Raw genomic sequence first — 20,583 nt, 5'->3', positions numbered from 1 at the left:
ATCAGGAAAAGGTACACTTTACCAGATAATGACCAGTTATTCAACAAGTCAGTGGAAGCAGAAAAAGAGAGTGCTTTACAATACAGATTGTAGAGCTACAAACAAATGCAATGTTAGATGTTCTTTGCCTGTTGATGTCAACATATCAACTACAAAAAAACATTTTGAATTCTGATTATAAGGTGGAAATTAGATAATAGCAGGCAACTGTTAAATTTTGTAGGTTGTTATAATGGCATTTTAAGTCTATTAAAAGTAGTGTTTTGACTTTATTAAGATTACTTATAGGGCCAGGGATTTAGCTCAGTGGTTCTGCCACCTGCCACACAAGTGCAAAGTCCCAAGTTCAATCCCCAGTACCAAACACACACACACACACACACACACACACACACACACACAAACACACACATTCATAGATAAATGTTGAATCTGGGTGATGGGGATATGAGGGTTCCTCTACTATTTTCTCTACTTTTGTGTACATTTGGAAATTTGCAATAGAAATTTTAAGGAATGATATAGTAGATAGTTGTTATGAAGATTGAAATATAGATCTACAGGATAGACTCAGAAAACATTCATCTTAGTGTTGTGTGACTGGGAAATTGTGACAGTAATAAAATATCTAAGGCAGAATCATATGTAGACTCAAATTTTCAAAGATCTCAGATGGAAGTTAGGTGATATTTGGATGACCACTGGAAGATTCAAAAAGGGCTGCAGTGATTACAAAAACTGATGCTGAGTTCTAGAAAGATTGTGAAAACTACTGCTTGTGAAATGTGACAGTAGAAAAATCCAAATTAATATATTATTTTATATAATATGGTCTTAAATATTTAAATGGGAGTAAATCAAGTTAGACACCATAGGTAGGTATCCAATCATTTATTTATACATCAGTTTATGTATTCAGGTGAGTAAAAAATTTAAAAAGTTTTTCATGAATCTCCTCGTATTTAAGCATATATGGGGACTGTCTGCATGCATATACACAGAACATCAGTGACAGTATTCCATGGGAAAGTAATGTAGTTTTTTTCTGAAAGGCTGAAGGACAAGTGCTGAAATGACCAACATTTTACTGTCTATTCTTTACCTTCCCAATGTTATAGCACATCCAATTGTTACCTGTTCAAAAGAATTTAACAGATAAAAACACAATGTCATCTGTATCTCTCAATGTTTCATAATATATTGCTAAACTAACTTGCTAACATTATTTCCAGTTAACTGTCCTGGCAAGTTGGACTTTTTATTTATTTATTTTTGTGTGTGTGTGTGTGTGGTACCGGGGATCAAACTACGGCCCCTGTGCTGCTTGCTAGGCAGGAAGCAGAACCACTGAGCCAAATGCCCAGCCTTCGGAATTTTGATTGTCTACAGAACTGGTGTCATTGATGTCATTCTTCATGTCTTCTCAATGTGCATTCAACAAATACTGAGTATTGATTGAGTGGGATGTGGTGGCTGATGCCTATAATCCCAGCTCTCTGGGAGGCGGAAACAGGAGAAAGGCAAGTCAAAGTCCTGTCTGGACAACTCAGACCCTGTCTCAAAAAGGGAGGTGGGGGCTGGAGAGAGAGGGGTGGGGAGAGGAAAGGAAGGAAAAAGAGAAGGGCAAAGGGAAGGAAAAAGGGCAGAGAAGAGGAGGGTAGGAGAGGGGAAATATTTATTCTATACCAGACACTTGCAGACTCTAGGCCAGTAGTGGGGAATATTCAGTCCCTGTGTTGCTACAGGCTGTCTGACTAATTAAAAGCTCTAAAAGTTTTGCCACAGGCAAAACTGCCCTATGGCTACCACAGTGAATAAAATCTATAGCCTAAAGAAAATATTCATTTGATTTCCTCAAATGAAATTTTCTATAATCTTCACTTGTTAAATTCCTACATATTCTCAGGTCACTACTCAAAGGTACCCTCCTCTAATAATGTTTTATTGTACCCTTTACCTGGCTGAAAATCGTGTCTCCCTTGCAATCCCCTTAGCTTTTTCTAACTGCATTACAATATCCTGCTCTTCATAATAATTGTACATGGATTTGTCTTTCCCCACCAATGATAACTAGCATTGACTGAGTATATAACTACATGCCAGCTACTATTCTAAGCAGTTTAAATGCCTTCTCTTGTTTACCAGTTTCACAACTTTAGAAGATATTCTGCTTTACTATGAATTAGAAAACTGATGTTTAAAAAACTTAAATAATTTGTCCATAGCTTTCTGGTTTCAGAATCTTGGCTCTTTTTTTTCTTAAATATTTCCCAAAACTCTCATTTTATTTATCTTTGGTCTTCAAAGTTTCAAGCAATTTAGCATGTGTAGACAAGCTGATATGTAAGGAATAAATGCATGCTTGCACATGTATAATCTCTAGGGTTCAGGACAGAAGACAAAAAAGATCAATTAAAACCAAGGCAGCTGAAGTGGGATTCATGGGATAAATGATGGTGAAGATGAGTCATGCAAAAAAAGTAGGGGAAAGGCATGTGTATGGGTGCGATTCAGCTTACTTCTTGATACAGTCTCTTCTATCTATCTTCTTTGATGGACACAGAAGTCATTGTGGACTCCCAGGGCCCCATTCTTTACTACTCTGCATCACACATAGTAGATGCTATAGTTTAGATTTTAAAAATGTCTCCCAAAAGTCTCATGTGTTCAGAAGTGGGGCTTTGGAAAGTGATTGGATCATGTGGGTCCCAAATTCATCGGTAGATTAGTCTATTGATGAGTTCATAGCCGAATGTGCTGCTACAAGGTAGGACCTGGTTAGAAAAGGTGAGTCACTACAGACATAACCTGGAAGGGTATATTCTTGGCTCTTTCAAACTCCCTACTCTCTCTGTTTCCTGGCTTCCATGGGGTGAGCAGCTTTTCTTCACCAGGGATTTCTCCATGTTTTTTCTGCCTTGGAGCCAAAGAGCCATGCATGGATCAAACCTGAAACTGTGAGGTAAAACAAATCTCTTCTCCTTCAAGTTGAGGGTGTTGAGTATTTTGTTTCAGTAACGGAAAGCAACTAATCCAGAAAAGTGGGCACTCAACAAAAGTTCACTGAATTGAAAAAGCTGTGAGTTAAAGTGATCTAAACCATTTCTTCTAACTTCTTCTTCACAAAATGTTCCTGTTTTACTGTTGAAGAGAAAATCTAATATGAACATGAAAGTTCAAAGGTATTTGTTTTTCAATGCATTCTCATTTAAGAAAAGACCTTAAAATGAATTCAAATATATTAATGAGAAATCTGGGAGGACAGCTGCCAACACGAGTAAATTCAGCCCCCTGTTGCATAGTTACTGCTTATTCAGGAATTATTACAGGATTGCTAATCATGTGACTGAATATAAATATTTGATTTTGATGTTTCACCTTCCCTATTTATAAAATATAGTGTTTTTTTGTGTGTGTGTGTATTTTATTTTATTTTTTTCAGCTTTAATTGAGTTTATTGGTACATTTTAGGGATACAGTACAGTTACATTCATTGTTGGGATCTTGTACCTCTACATGACAAGTCTTGATTCTCATCCCAGAGAGTGAAGATTATATAGTTTCCACCAAATACATTTCTGGTAAATTCATGTCCTCCCTCCCTCCCTCCATTCATTTCTTCCATTTCAACTTTGTGTGCACCTGGGCTAATTGTCTGATTTGGAGGCTAAGTACAGAACACTTCAGAGCAAATCTAGTGAAATAATATTATTTTTAGCCTTCAAATTACCATGATAGCTTCAAATGATTAGACATGAAATTTTGAACTTGATTTAGGGATTATAGAGCCCACTTCACTGACCCCAGTCCTGAAAGCTTGGATGGCAGAAACCCATACTGGAAAAATTTAGTTTCCCAACTAGATGTGGATGATTAATTAATGAAGTGATTTCTCACAAATTCTTGTCCAGGAGTGAGCTGTTATGCTCCCTGAAGCTAAAAATGGAATACTGGTGTTGACCATTCCTAGCACCAAATGATTACTGACATGATTTTAAATGGCACCATAAAAATAGGAACAGCAAATAAAAAACAATAAAAAACTCAAACTTAATAAAATGAAAATAAAAGTTTTATATATTGAAAGTTGAAACTAGTTTGCTTAACTTAGGCCAATAATTCATGCAAAATTGGTTGAGAGTAAGTAAAAACAAAGTTAATATAAGTGGTTTTTTAAATCTAAAAAGAAAAAACTTTTGCTCATTCCTTTGAAGACTTAACAAGAATTTGTTAAGAACAAACAGAAAATTATTAAATTACATAAATGATAAAATCATAGTAAATAAATAGATTTAAATTATTAGCTTATACCTCAAAATTTATTTTTATATTATTTATTAGGGTTTTTTTTCTGTGCAGACAGGGTCTCACTGTGTAATCCAGGCTGCTTTTGACCTCATTATGTAGTTTAGAGTGGCCTTGAACTCATGGTGATTCTCCTGCCTCAGCCTCCTCGAGTGCTGGGATTACAGGCATGCACCACCATGCCTGGTTCAAATGTTATTTTAAAAATATACATTGATTTGATATTATGACCATTTGGCTGGTTACATATGCGGAAATGGGTAGAAGTAAAACCAGCAGACATTAAGAAGACAGATATGCAATATACACAAATGCCCAAAGGATAAAGAATAAGATGTGATGACAAAGACCAAGTCATTGCAAGAGACAAAAAGAGATGAAGACACACTGAGGAAACAAGAGAAACACAGACAGAAACAGAACAAGCAAGACAGACATGTATATACGCACAAAATGACAGAGGATACCGAAAAGGAAGAGGTAGAAAGACAAACACTTTCATTAGTTCAACAAATATTTATTAAGGCAAAAACAGTCCCAGGGGAGCGGCAGACAGGGGAAGCTCTGTAGCTAAACTTTGAATCTGACCAAAGTAATAGTGGCAGAAGATCACGACTGTAAACAATTGTTTTGAGGGCCTGCTAAGTGCAAAGTGTGTGCTAGACCTTGAAAGAGACAAAAAGAGGAATAAAATAAGCTCTCCTTATCCTCTAAGGACTTATACAAATGTTTGCTGGACCTATGAGTGAAATGTGGGTTTTATCATTCTTTAAAATGGTGAACTTTCTGGGAATTTACATTAGATATTTCTGCAGAGGCAAGAAGGATTTCTGCTTTGATTTTTCATTTTAGATTATAAAGACTTTACAAAGGTACTCAAAAATAAAGAACTTGGCTTTTCACCTTTAGAAGTCAGAGGTATAAATAGCCAGAAGGAGACATCTCCTTGGTATATGAAGTTGCTTGGTGGTCTAATCCTTATCCTTAAAAGAATTAGTCTTGCTTAATTACCTGGAAGACTCTTGAAACTATCTCTTACTTTATTTTTCCTTTTTAAATTCAATGCTATTTTTGGCTTAGTTGGGTCTTAGTGGGAATGAAAGATCAAAACAGAGTTAAAATATCTCTCATTCTCACCTCCCGAAAATATCTGTAAAAAAAGCACTTTATAAATAAATAAGTAGTTAGAAAGAAAAACAAAAATTGGGCAAATTTGATTTCATAAAACTAAAAAACTTCTGCATAGCAAAAGAAACAATCAACAGAATAAACAGACAACATATAATATGACAGAAAACATTTTCAAACTATATATCTGATAAGGGGTTAATATGCAGAATACATAAGTACTCAACTCAATAAAAAATGATCTAATTTAAAAATGGAAAATAGAGCCATACAAATGACTAACAGGTATAAGGAAAAAATGCTCAATATCAGTACTCATTAGAGAAATGAAAATCAAAGCTAAAAAGAAGTATTAACTCATTCCAGTAAAAATGATTATTAGCAAAAAGACAAAAAGCAACAATTGCTGGGGTAGATATGAGGAAAAGTGTACTCTTATATCTCCTTCGTAGTAATGTAAATTAGTATAGCCACTATGGAAAACAGTATGGAGGTTACACGAAAAATTAAAAATAGAACTACCATATGGTCCTGGAATCCCATTGCTGGATAAATATTCAAAGAAAATAAAACCAGTATGTTTCTTATCAGTCAAAGACATCTGTACTCCCATGTTTATTGAAGCACTATTTACACCAGCCAAGAAATGGAATTAACATAATAATCTTTCAACTAATGAATAGATAAAATAATACTCACAATGGAATATTATTTCAGACATAAAAAATGAAATTTTGTCACTTGTGATAATAGGGATGAAACTGGAAAATATTATTTTAAGTGAAGTAAACCAGACACAGAAACATAAATACCACATGGATTCAATCATAAGTGTAATGAAGTTGAGAGCAAAATAATGGTTATCAAGAGGCTAGGGAAAGTAGAAGGGAAGGAGAGTTGGGGAAAAGTTGGTCAATAAGTAGCAAGTTATAGTTAGATAGGAGAGGTAAGTTCTGTGTTTTGTTGCATAGTATGATGATTGCAATTCATGATAATGTAATGCATATTTTTAAAAAATCAGAAGAAAGGATCTGAATGCTTTCAGCACAGGATTTTGAATGTTTTCAGGACAAAAAAGTGATAGACAAATGTTTCAGGAGATACAAATACACAGATTTGAACATTATGCAATGTTTGCATGTGTTGAAATAAAACATGATCACAAATAAATATAAAATTATTATGTCAATTAAAAAAGGAAAATATTTTAAAAAACAATGTAGTATGCATTATTTTAAAATTTTCCAGAGCTACATTTTAAAATCTTTAAAAAGTTTAATTAATTTTATTTAACTCAACAAATGCATCATCTCAACATGGAACCAAAATACACTTTATCAATGAGATATTTTATATTCTTTTCTCATATTATCTTTCTGAAATAAATTGTGCATTTTATACTTGGAGTTCACCTCAATTTAGACTAGCCACACTTCAAATGCTCAACAATTAAATTTAGTCAACCTATTGAACAACAAATATCTGGAGTGGTGTTTCTATGCTAGGTACATGTCTCTCCTTTATTGTTAGCTCTGCCTGAGACCCAAGCAAGTTACAATAAAATCTAAAATCCAGCTTTTATTTTCCAAGCTCTCTTAGTACATAACATTATCTTTTCTACTCAACTTGTGGTATTTACCTTTTGGGCATGAATAAAATGAGTTGAGGTTTGTGTATATATTTAAACAAAGCTTTAAACAAAGCTTTTCTTTGTTGCCTACTCGTAGCCTCCTGCCTCTCACTCTAGGCCTGACAGAGATACCTAGTTACAGATGACTTGCAAAACTGATGACACTGGTACCTTCAGCCCTAGTGAGTGACACAACACTATGGCTCCTTTGTCTAGCTGATGATCAGGAAGACTTGAGGAACTTTTGCAAAGCTCTGATTTCTGGAGTCCATGCCAGATTTCTGAATCAAGTGTCTAGCCGGGAGGCTCGGAAATCTTTATATTTGACAAGTATACAATGTGAAAAAGATGTACCCCAACCCATTTAGGGATTATTGATATGGTTCTTCTGTATTCAGTCACATCTGCCCAATTTTGGGTCATTCAATAAGGACTTTCCCCACCCTCACTCTGTCACTTTCCAATGTAATAAAGAAACAGAATCTTAACTCCATCATGCATATGGATATTTGTGTGTGTTTTTGAGTGGAGGAGCAGGATAAAGGAAGTTTTTATAAAAGACAGATGCTTCTATAATTCCATTCCTTTTCTAGGTAAATTAGTTTGAATCTGTTAACTCTATGGGAATACAGTGTTCTTACAAAATTTACTTCCATTTCAAAGATACTGAAGATTCCAGCAGGCTGTGTTCCTAGGCTAATTAACAGTCAGCCTGCCAGCTGGAAAGGCCAAAATCAAGAATGTAAAACACAAAGATAATCCAGGAAATAAGAAGCATAAATTACCAGAAATTCATTGTTACTGAATTTTAATATGCTGTTGGTGGTCATTTTTTCATATTTCAAATAACAATCACTTACCCTTGACCTATTTTTTCAAATCGTGTGTACTTTTTCTTTGGGTCCCCAACACTCACAATGCTTCCTAGGGGGAGAGATTAAAAGATTGATCAATTTCCCTTCAAAAATGAAGATGATAAAGTCAATGACAAAAACATTAGTTAAATACTCTCACATGATTTTTACAAATTATATGGAATGTGTTACTTTTTATTTCAAAAGACAAATTGCAATATATTAGTTAAAGTAGTAATAATAACCCGTGCTGCTTTTCTCCAAAATTAATGATGTTTGGGAAACAAAAAAGGACTGGTTATAATCCAAAATTTATAAAATGTTCTCATAAAATGATCAGAGTTTAATAGATAAACCTAAAAAATGTACATGCCATTTAATATAATTATTATCTTTTTAAATTTGAGTAAAGTTGATCACTATACTACATTTAGTTCTGCTGAATAAATATCTATTGAGTAATTGCTATGCATGTAGTTCAGCATTCTGGGACAGTGGGGGAGGGATAAGAACAAAGTCTGATAAAAAATGAGACTAATGCTTTTTAGAAACACAACCATGCACCTAGGGCCCTACTAGGGCTCCAAACATTTGGACAGCATCACTTTCTGTGAACTTCACCTATTTAAAGTGTGCAATTCAATGGTTTTTAATATAGTTATAGATGTGTGCCAACATCATTATGATCTAAGTTTAGAAAATTTCATCATTCCAAAAAGAAACCTTATACCTGTTAGTAGTTCCTCCCTATCACTCTTTAGCTTCCAAAATCAACCCTGGGCTCAAAAGTTTCCCTTCATTACAGGATCAAATTCCGTTCAGTGTGGAAGACCATTTACCAGCCAGCACCATCTGGCTCCTGCCTAACCAGGCTAACTTCACATTTTTCTCTCTCTCCATTCCTCCTCTTTTAGATCTCACTAATGCTATTACTACCCATTGCATAGGCCTTTACATATGCTTTCCCATTTCCCTTTTCTTTTTCCCTTATCCACCTCAGGAAGAGCTAATTATCTTTTAAATATAACCTCAAAGAATTATTTGTAAAGTCGTCTCTGATCCCTCTAATGTAACTTTTTCCTGAGGTCAGAAAATTTGTCTTTTCATCTTTTTAACCTCAATGCCTAGAACAGTGGGTGGTACGAAAATGAATGAGAACAAATAAATATGTATTAAAGCTGGGCGTGGTAGCATATGTCTATAGTCCCAGCACTCTCTGAGTCTGAGGCAGAAGGATCATAAGTTGAAGCCCAGTCTAGCAAATTCTGCAACATAACAAGATCCTGTCTCAAAATAAAAAATATAGAAACACGGGGGCCTGGGGATGTAACTCAGTGCAAATGCTCTGGATTCAATTCCCGGTACCCAGTAGCAAAAAAAAGAAATCTATGTATTCAAGTGCTATACTGTAGTACTGCTAATACCTAAAGCTAATTTACACCATGATCTACACTCTCTAGGATAGTGGACAAATTAATTCAGATCTAATAACAGACATAGACAGTCTACCTTGAGAAAAGTAATCAATTAAATGCTTCACTCAGGGATTATTTATCAGGTTGTTGGGGTTCCTTGTTTTTGTTTTTAATGGTGAATGTCCATGCTTCAGTTAGGTTAAATACGAATTATAATAATACATTTTGTCTTGTATTTCCAATCTCAGTCAGTGGCACTGTCAATCCACACACTCAGTAGCCTCCTAAGAAAGTCATGGTTGACTCATGACTCATCCCTTACTTGCACTACCCGCTTGCAGTTGCCTGTCAAGTCACAGCCCCTTATCCTTTATCTGTTGACTTCCTGGAGACCTTCTGACTTTATCCTTTCCTTATTAATGTAGCTTTCATGGGGTGCTCATCATCTTTTGCCTGGGCTATTCCAAAAGTGTCCTAACTGGACTTTTGTTTCTTTCTTTTGCTCATTCCAGTTTAGGCCCTACCCCTCTATCACAACATTCCAAGTATAGACCTGATCAAATCATGTGATTCTTTGATTTAAGATACTTTGATGGTTCCCTAACATCCACGGGCAAGACCCAAATCCTTAGTATGGAATGCAATTTTCCTCAATATCTCTCTCCATCTTCTCTATCTCATCTTTCACCACTAAAGCTTTAGGCTCTGACCTTAATAAACTAACTGTAATTCATGACCAGCTTCTATTTAACAGTTTAGATGCCTCTCCTACCACTCCAACAAATCCTTCTACCACCGATATTTTATTCAAGTAACACTGAATAAGTTAGAGTTCTTAAACACATGTCTTCAAGTCTTCTTTACCTAGAATGTTATTTCCACACTTTGTCCAGGCAAGCTCCTATTCATCAGCTTAGATGTTGTCTCTTCTAGGAAGCCCTCCTTGATCCCTTGGAATAAAGTTAATAACTCCTTTTTTCTCTAACTCTAAACAGAATCATTAATATATTTTCCTCCCTCTGTTTAGCTCTTGCTATTCTTAATACATAATATTTCTACTGGTTTGACATCCCCTTTCAGAATGTGTCTTGAGGACAAGAGGCATATCTCATTCACTTTTGTATCCTAAGTGCTTCCTCACACAGTGCTGTGGATGGAATATATCAGACCCTCACTAAATATTTATTGAATTAAACTCAAACAGAAAATTTAAATGTCCTGTAGTTCAAAGTAGGTCAAAGAATATATTTTTCTTGTGCGATATCTATAGGATTCCACTGACTTAGCAATTTCTGAGTTGCTCTTTTAGTTTTTGAATTGTCAAGCAGATTTTCATATCACTGAAAGCCATACTTCTGCAAGTCAATTACTAACCATTAAGTGCCTGGATCATATTTTTAAATGAAAAGTTGATTTTTAAAGTCATTTGAAACCACAGTTTTATTAAGTAGTTTATAGTTTTCTAAGGCAGTTTTACCACAAGGCTGCTGACCAAACTCTTTTCTTTGCACTGATGGAAAGAAAATAAACTTCAGCCTAAGCTTCTTTCTGAATTATGGCCACTTCCAATTGGCGAGGTTTCATTAATAAGTATTTATGGTAGTAAATTATTCAATCTTTAGATCCACAGCATGTGGAGAAAAATATAACACCTGGAAATAAAACATTTCATGAGGATTACAAAAAGACAGCCATTTTGATGAGATTCTCTTCCTGCACTTAACTACTTTTCTAATAAAATGGTATCCCCACACCCACGACCTCTGACAGGAGAGGGTGTGCTGCCATCTACTGATATTAGTTAAGCAAGTGTGCAAGAGGCCTTGTTTACAATTCTGAGTCATAAAATAAGCTTTTAAAGTGGTCTCTTCCTCCAGTGGGGACGGTCAGCTCCTTTGTCAAAGATGAGGTAGCTTAGTACATCTCGAGCTGTTTTCGTGTCTTCCAATCTCTTTCACAAGAGTCTTTATAATTTGCTTTTATAAATTACAAAAAAGTAGTAAAGATGCAAGATCCTGATGATTAATGTAACTGTATTGTATACCTAAAATGTACCAATAAATTTAATGAAAAATGTAAAGGAAAATTATTGTGACATAATATGAAAAAAGTGGGAAAAAGCATATCAAGATCAAAATAAAAAAATGATAGCAATATCAGAATAATTTCCTGCCCAGCGATTTGTTAACTAGAAAATAAATCAGTCATTTTAAAGTATGAGGTTTTAAGAAATCACTCTGGTATTGGAAAATAGGATTCATGTTGTGGTTTGAGGGGCAGAAAAGCCCATCAATATATTCTCTGACATATTAAACTATGTTAGACTTCCACTGTTTAAAGATTACCTCTTTGGCATAATGCAGATTTTGATTTCTGAGGAAAAAACTAAAATAATTCTCTAAATTAAATACCAGTTCTATCTGAGGATAAATTAGGGAAATAAGTTTTGAGTGGGCAATGCTTGTGGCGGGGAGGAAAAGAGGAGTAAATGATTGTGATGTTGTAGAAGGGAGACTGAGGACAAATTTTCTGCTTCGCCCAATTTTGCTGACAGCACCTTTCAAAATTGTTCACTAGAAAGTAGGGGTTTCTTTCTTTACTTTCCAACAGGCCCAGACAGGCCACAATGAACAAGCCAGACCCAGGCTATTTGTCTGTGTAAAACGGAGAGATGATCAGTTCATTTCAGCCATTAGTGATGCCTTGGCCTGGCCCCCACGATCAGTGTCTCTATGGAAGATAGTAGCTCTATGGCTTGGGTTTCCCACCTCCAGCCAAATAGATCCCTGAGACAGAAGGTGAGGAGGCTGTTGTTTCCTTTTTCTGGTGTTTGTGGGGGCCACTCTGCTATGGACTGCTGGCCATTCCTCCACATCCCTGCCACATCCCCCTGGTTAAAGCACAGGCACATATACTCTGTCCCCAAGCTCTAACAGCACCCTTGATTGCCAGGCTTTCAATGACTTCTGTACAGGGACCATACACAGGAGTTTAGTTTCAATTTCCAACATTCTGTTCTACTATAAAACCCTATTCCTTCATTTTTTTGTACTGAAAAATATACTTTCATGTTGTAAAAATAGTATGATAATTTTATGCTACTATTTACTGGGCTAGATGTCTTATATATTTTAATTCAGTTAGCTTTCACAAAACCCCTGGTATGTAGGTACCATTATTATCTCCATTTCTCAGATTAAGTGAATAAAGTTCAGAGAGGTTAAATGACTTTCCTAAGTACATAAAGCTAGTCTGTGTTTATGATTCAGATTTTGCTATGATCCATTTCAAAGCTTGTTGCATTGTATTATGTTATTAAGGCTTTACACTCATGCAATGAAATAATTATCATTTATTGAGCACCTACTATGTACCAGGTACACTTACGAGGTTTTTACATGCATTATTCTTGATTATCAAATGGTATGAAGTTGGTACTATTATAATTTAAGTTTTTCTTTTCAGTGGTACTGGGGATTGAATTAAGGGCCTTCACACTGAGTTACATCTACAGCCCTTCTGTTCAAATTCTGCTTCCCAAGTCTCCCAGGGTGCTGGGGATCACAGGCGCTCCAGCACTATGCCTGGATTGATCTCAACTTTTTAAATGAGGAAACAGAGGCCCAGAAAAATTAAATAACTGGCTCAAAGTGATACTGATAGTACAAAAGTTCTGTGATTTGAATCTGGGTTTTCTGACTCTGACTCTGATACTGTTCTCTTAACTGTATGAGCTCCCTAAAAATACATCCTGTAGACAAAGCTCTAAAATATAGTTATGATTCATATGCCCACTTAACGGCTAAGAAATAGAGGCTCGGGTTAGATGATTTGTCTAAGGTTACCCAATATTTAAGTGGAAGAAAGAAGGGACCAAGAAGGAAATAGTGGAGCGAGGGCTGGAAAGCCCAACTATGCAGACTTGGATGGTAGATCAACTCAGATTTACTGCATAAGAAGCTCTTTCCCATTCCTCTGCAAGTTCTCTGCTGAGACCCACAAATACAAGGTAAAGTTGGCAGTCATAGGGCTAGAAGGAAAATGATTCTCTCTAAATCCAAACATGAAGTCCAATAGAGAAAAAAGCTACATGATACTTAATAAATATGCATTCTTGTTGCTTTCTCCTCTTCATCATGTTGCTCAAGGTAGAAGAGGATAAACAACAAATCATAAAGGTCACAGCTCTAGTACTATCACAGTTTATGAGCAAAGCAAGATTTCGACTCAGGAAAATAATGCTTGTTGCACAACTAATTTAAAAATGTATATAAAGCATTTGCATTATAATATTTCTGTTGAGACTGGAAATAAATACTAAATAGCGGTTACTTTTACTAAAGCAAAGATTTTAAAAAGCAAACATAATCTTCGAGGTCATGTCTATGTGTACAAAATATAGAAATAAATTTGGGCAATTGTCTCAATAATTGAACTTAAATTACCCAGGTGTTTCTTTCATTTCATCTTTCTATTTTACACAAATAGTCGGGATATGTAGAAGCAAAGTGAGTAATGAGAAAAATGTAAGCCTTGAAGGCATATAAATATGAAATCAAACTGTGGCTCTGCCATTCCTTAGTTTGGTAACTCGCTCACTTAAATTTTTTAAAGCTTGCTTTCTGTGATCTGTAAAAGGACATTCAAATCTACTACAAGGGATATTGAAATAAAATATACCTTGTAATGTATGTGAAGTGGCCTGCATAAGAAGTACTTGGTCAGTGAGGATTATGGTTATTAATAAAGCAAATGGTCGATGGAAGGATATTTAATAGTATAAAGTCAGTTTGATGAAGTCCAGGGATTCAAGTGGGGAGTGCTCACTGACAGCTACAATCCCAAACTTTGCCTTTTCAGATCTGTGCAGCTCCACAGATCTCAAGTTGAGCACCATTGACTTTTTCAGCTGAATACTTTGTTGTGAAAGGGAAAGGAAGACAAGGATTTTATGCACTGTAGAAGCACCTTTAGCCTCTATCCCCTAGGTGTCAGTAACACTCCCTGAATTGTGACTACAGAAGCAGTCTTTGGACAGAGTCAACTATGGCCTGGAGGGCAAAATGGTCCTAATACCACCGCTGTAGAGCCTCCCTGTGGCTTACAGTTGGAATTGCTCTCTTGTTTTTCTCAGAACGTTTTAGCTTAAAAATTACATTAAAAGAAATAGCCTGGTATTGTTTAACTGTATTATTCTATTAAATTGTGTCTTTCAAGGACAATGTATGATTCTTGATGACAGAGATTATCTTTCCATTGTGTCCTCAAAGCTTTTTTACATAGAGAACAGACACTAGGAACTCCCTACATTCTCAGTGAGCATTTGATGACAACCTTCACATAACAGACATTTACTAGGAGTTGGACATACAGGAAAGAAAGTTCCTGCTGTGGAGAAGATCACAGACTAGCAAAGGAGACATACTAGTATGATGTGACTTTTTACTATGATAAAGGTAGTAAAGAAGAGAGGCTCTTAACTCATGGGGGGTGGCAAGGCAAGCTCCCTCAAGGAGGGAAACTTTTAACTTGAGTTTTGAAGGATGAGTAGGAGTTAGCCTAAGTGGGGGCACTGATTGCTAATATCTAGCAATTTTGACTGAGTTTACAATGTGTGATTCACAGACCTTTAACTCTTTTCAGCAGAGAACATATTTTTTAAAAAATCTTTTTACCCAGACCACTGACTATAGTATGAGTGTTTGTAAAACTGGGGCAACAAGTGTGGGTGCACAAGCATATACAGACCAATGAGACAAGATCTACCTTGCTCCCCATATAGAAATGCTTCTAAATTAAGGGGAAAGGTCACATTATTTGTGCTTGCAAGTACTGACGGACTATGTTGGACATGAAGTTGATTTTTCTATCATGATCCATTAGTTGGAGTCCTTGCAGTGTGATCATATTTCATCAGACCATTTCATCTCTTTTGATAATAAAAACTTACTACTGAGTATGTTGTCAAGTGTTCACTGTAATTTACTCTTTCAGGTCAAAGTATTTCGTCAAATTAGGAGTGTGAGGATGGGAGTGATCTGGTACACATATATAATAAGTCCCAAACTTTTCATCTCGACTTAAGTGACCCTGGAGTTTATACAAACAGATTCAAACTTCTAAGGAATAAAGTCTGCTTCAAAATGGTTTTTGAGAAGCCCTCTCCTGAACAAAAGAATAATGGCAAAATACTCACTTAGCTTCTCTAGTATCTCCTCATCTGTCATCTTGGATTTCTTCCTTTGCCGATCTGTATTTCTATACAAAGTACTGGAATTGGCATTCTCAGCTGAAGGTGGTGTGACATCTTTATTTGGTGCTGCTGGTGAAGCAATGGATTCAACCACAGAACGAGTATAGATCTAAAAGAAAAAAAGTCCTACACTTAATACTGGAAAAGCCAAAAGACAAGAATAAATGTATGGCATCAAGGCACTGTCATTTCAATGAGTTTTCAAAGATAAGTTATTTTCTATTTAAAAAGAGCTTCAAGTACGTTTAAGTACGCTGTCACTAACAGATCTTGAGAGCTAATCTTTGGAGGTTCTTATACATGGCCCTATTAATTCTGGTCTTGGTGCCTCTGCTTATGCCATTCTTCCTGTCTGGCTCACATGGACTACCTTTCCTATTTTAACTTCTGCAGCAGTTTTTTTAACTTACAGCTATTCATGTTGTGTTTTGACATTATTATGTAATTATTTAAAGTGATAATTTGGTATCCTTGAAAAGAACTGTCAAAACCAGTGTTTTGTCTTATACTCTAGTTCTGGGAACACAGCAGATATTCAATAGGTACCAGTTGATTAAGTATATTCTATGTTCCACAGGGCATCGCTCGAATCATTTAGAAATAATGACTTGTGACTTACTGATTTTGTATGCTCTGGTCTTGGTGCAATAACAGGTGGGGGCTCATTGTCATCTTCTTCCTCCTCCTCTTCTTCATCTTCTTCTTCAGATACAGGAGGAGCTAAAGGAGGCTCAGATGCTGTTTTTGTACTCTTAGGAAAAAATAGTTTGAAGATCAGATATTTACTCATTGTTTTTCTTCAAAAATGAAACCTTTATGCATGTGGGATAGGAGGAAACAACATATTTTACAAATGAAAAGAACCACCTACAATTTGGTGGGCAGGGTTTGCTTACATTCAGAAATACATTCATGTCATAGTTGAAAGGTCCAAAAATGTAAAAATTTTATTTATTTATTTATTTATTTATTTTGGTACCGGGGATTGGACTCGGGACATTGTGCTTGTGAGGCAGGTGACAGCACCACTGAGCTAAATACCCAGCCCAAGAATCATTTTTATTTTTTACTGAGCTCAAAAACAGTGATATGGTTATTCACTTAATATGGTAAAGTTCAATATTTTTGAAATAAATGAATGCATTAAAAATGAATTCACATTCAATCTTTAAATCTATACTGAGTACATTGTCAATTTGCTGACTTACAGTTTGTCAATTTGGAAAGGGTTATTTTCAATCTAAAGGTAAGAGCATGCACATGGATATGGCATTAGTACAGCTCTGTAAATACTCACTAAGAACAAGCAAGCCAATAAATGTTTCTTCCCTGTCCAGCCTCCTGGAAAGAAGCACTCAAAATAGTAACAGACACAAAGATCTAAGGAATATCTATCTGAAATTTAAATAATTCTCAGTATTAACCTACAAGTTAACATTATTTTGCAATTATTTGTAAGCTGGAAAAACACCACCAAATTAACAACCACCATGGTACTTAGGCCTGTTCTTGATCGTTCACATTAATGCATCGCCCACAATGGTTGCAATGTTAGATTTTGAAAGAAATATGATCATAGTTCTCAATGTGTGGTTCCTAGATTAGCACCATCAAGGAACTTAGAACTTCAAATTCTCAGATTCCATCTATACCTGTGAATCAGAAATTCTGAAAGTAGGGTACAACAATCTGTGTCATAAAAAGCTTTGCAGGTGATACTGATGCATGTTCAGGTATCAAAACCATCAACTTATAAGAATGCAGCACCCAATATGGCAGCCACTAGCCACATATGGCTATTGAACAGTTAAAATGCAGACAGTCTGAATTGAGATGTATTATGAATATAAAAAACATCTTTGGCATTGTATATTAGATAGGAAAAATTTATAATATATTTCAATAATTGTTAATATTGATATGTTGAGGTGATAATATTTTCAATGTACTGAGGTAAAACATATTAAAACTAATTTCTCCTCTTTATTTTTGGTTTTTAATATGTCTACTAGAAAATTTATGTAGTTTACATTATATTTCTGTTGTACAGGGCAATTACGGGACAGTATTGTTATTTTTGTGTTATATTTTGCTTTCTTTTTCGCATTTATTTTCTTGTTATGCCATTAGGTATACTGTCCAAGATAATACTACCATCCTTTTTATTTTTAATTAATTTATTTTTTGGTATTGGGGATCGAATTTGGGACCTTGCGTTTGAGAGGCAGGCAGCAGCACCACTGAACTAAATCCCCATCCTACTACCATTCAGTTTTATTCTTTGAGAACAAAGTTTCTGAAGTCGTTTTAAGCATCCTATTGATAGACTTATTACATTGTATGACCTCAGTCTATGGTTAAAATTCTAATATAGATTTTGTAAAATCACATGAATACCTACAATAGAGTAGTAAGATGTAATTATGTATCTGATCAGAGCCAGCAAGATTTATCTATTGTGAGAAGGAACAATATGCAGAATGTATCAATAAGTAAACAAAAGAATGTTTGACTTCCCTGATAAACATGCTGAGAGGTTTATAGAGTTAAATTTAGTTATCTACCATTCAATTTTTATTTGTGTATCTCTATGAAATGTGATTGAAAAACATTGTGAAAGTTTAATTTAAAAAATATATTATAGTAACATACTACAATTTTATTCCCCTCAAAATACTTCCCTTGCTTCCAGCCCACTTATTACATCATTCTTGCCACTTTCTGAAGCATTTCTGGAAGTCCTTTTTTGTAAGTATCATTACTTGCATTGTCATAGTTACCTAAATGTCCTGAATTCATTCAAAATGTTTACCATTTATGATCATTTTGATGTTTGGAGAAGAGCTAAAAGTTACATAGTGCCAGATCCAGTGATAAAATGGACGAGGATACATTGCAATGCTTTTGAGCTTGCCTTTCCATTAGATGGCACTTAACAGCATTATTCACTATATTTTTATCACAGCTCTTAAGATACTCAGAAAAAGAACACTTCCTGGGCCGGGGATTTAGCTAGAGGTTCGGTGGCCTGCCTCACAAGGGCAAGGTCCCGAGTTCAATCCCTGGAACAAAAAACAAAAAAAAGAACACTTCCAGAACTGCTTCCAGAAAGTTCCAGAAAATGGCCAGATTAATAGGATAAGTATGTTCAAAGTGAGGAGAAGTATTTTGAGGGAGGTTAACGGAAACATGTCTTTTTACTGTAATCTTTTTTAAAATGTAAGCATTCACTGTCCATTTTGTTCACATGTCATCATACTGTTACTATCCCTGAATATTATTTTGCATTATGGCCATATGGATAGCAACATAGGTTAATGATAACAAGTTTCCAGAGTTTAAAACAAAAATCACTTTCTTATTGTGAAACATTAACACTTGAGAATACTTCAATGGGTGCCAGGGAGAATTGTCTTTAGATAATTGGTATTTGCTTTGATTTTATGCTCCTGAATATTTTACTCTATCTTATGCCCACACATCAGTAGAAGGGCGAACTTTCATATAAGCTAAGTACTTACTTATATGTAAAATGGTGCTATTTTACCCAGTATGCAATATAAATGTTACCCAGGGACAATAAGCTTTATGTGGGTCTATGAATGTGTTCGAGGACAGAAACAAATCATCAGCCCCAGAAAGCCACATGAAACTATAAAATCTAAATTAACTAATACCTTATTAAATCATTAAGTATAATAATGTGTCAATTATTTAAATCTAGCATTTCTAGAAACTACATTAAGACAAATTATATGGTAGATTTTCTTATTTAGAAAAAATTATTTAGTATTCACAAGGATTTCTCAAGAACTTACACTTAATCATAGATTAAATGTTCTTTTAACCAAATAATTTCAAATTCAAAAATCATTTCAGAAATTTACAGCAAAAACAGAAAGTAGAATATGGGAGTCCTTCAATATGTTTGATACTTATATCAAATCTTATTACTTCATAGGTAAAATCCATCTGAAAAACTTCACTATTTCTTCACACTCATTCTTCATTATTGTCACTATTCTATCTCCAAGGATGGACTTTGGAGACTATTAGAAAACCTGAAAGATTTTGTCCTCTGAAGGTTTGTGGGAGAAGACTGAGATGTATATGTCTGCTTACTTTAGACTTAATACAATCGTGCATATTAGTTGGTTCGCTGGAAAGAATATGTGGACTTCAGTGAACAGTATGTTTTTTTATTGTAGTTAGTCCAGAAAACATTAACTCCCCAGCAATCCACCTAAACACCAATTCTTGGTACTGAGAACTGAAATTAACATAATTTTTTGACTGTGTATGAGAAAGTACTTGGAATAGGTATATATTTGTATTCCAGTATAAATAATAGTGCAATGGGGCATCATTACTTTTCCTTGTGTTAAATATCAAGACAGACATATTTTTACTGTTCTTATGTTAAACAGCAGTGAGAATAAACAAAAATAACTTAGCCTGATACTTTGGGAAATACTTGTTCCTAGAAAATTATTGTAGAACAATTAAAAACATTGATTTTTTTTTTACTAACAGTTTATTCATGAAAGTTCACCTCAAGGCACTTACCTTGCTATACTCATTAATCCAAAGCTATTTTACTATAAACAGGGTACAATATTAACTTGCTTCTTTCCTTTCAAGTCTCGCTTCAGAATTAGATGGTTGGGACCCTAAGAACCTATATTCTTTCCTTATACGCCCTCTCTAAGACACTGCTAAGCCTCTATGTATAATGCTGTATCTTAGTTTTTTGTATGTACAATTAATAAATTAAGTTTTGCTCAATGAGTTTTCCCAGTGGTATTTTTAGGAGTCAGTGATGTAATGTTTTCACACCTTTCCAGGCTGAGAATTACTAAATCTAATATGTAAAAACATTTTTATTACTACATGTTTGCAGTACATAATGATTACATTCATTGTGGGGAGTGGTTCCATGTACATAAGAATTAAAATGGTGGGCCGGGAATTTAGCTTAGTGGTTCCGCCACCTGCCTC

General features: G+C 35.0%; 1 protein-coding gene across 7 annotated transcripts in view; it reads right to left on the bottom strand.

Annotated features, from left to right (window-relative positions):
- The window catches only part of Pak3 (p21 (RAC1) activated kinase 3), a 289,473-nt gene that overhangs the window by 39,005 nt on the left and 229,885 nt on the right, over window positions 1–20,583 (bottom strand). For all 7 annotated transcript variants that reach the window (XR_004515782.1, XR_004515783.1, XM_033760113.1 and 4 more), the window contains 3 exons: window positions 16,205–16,336; window positions 15,529–15,694; window positions 7,924–7,987 (listed from right to left, as the gene is read on the bottom strand). Coding sequence is in view for 5 of the 7 variants with exons in the window: in XM_033760113.1 (XP_033616004.1) it covers window positions 7,924–7,987; window positions 15,529–15,694; window positions 16,205–16,336 (362 nt within the window). In the remaining 2 variants the exon portion in view is untranslated. The remainder of the gene's footprint in view (window positions 1–7,923; window positions 7,988–15,528; window positions 15,695–16,204; window positions 16,337–20,583) is intronic.

The sequence above is a fragment of the Fukomys damarensis genome, unplaced genomic scaffold, assembly GCF_012274545.1.
Source record: "Fukomys damarensis isolate Sample0158 unplaced genomic scaffold, DMR_v1.0_HiC HiC_scaffold_39, whole genome shotgun sequence".
Classification (NCBI taxonomy): Eukaryota; Metazoa; Chordata; class Mammalia; order Rodentia; family Bathyergidae; genus Fukomys; species Fukomys damarensis.
The sequence above is the reverse complement of the archived record's forward strand: the minus strand, read 5'-3'. Positions and strand labels throughout refer to the sequence as shown.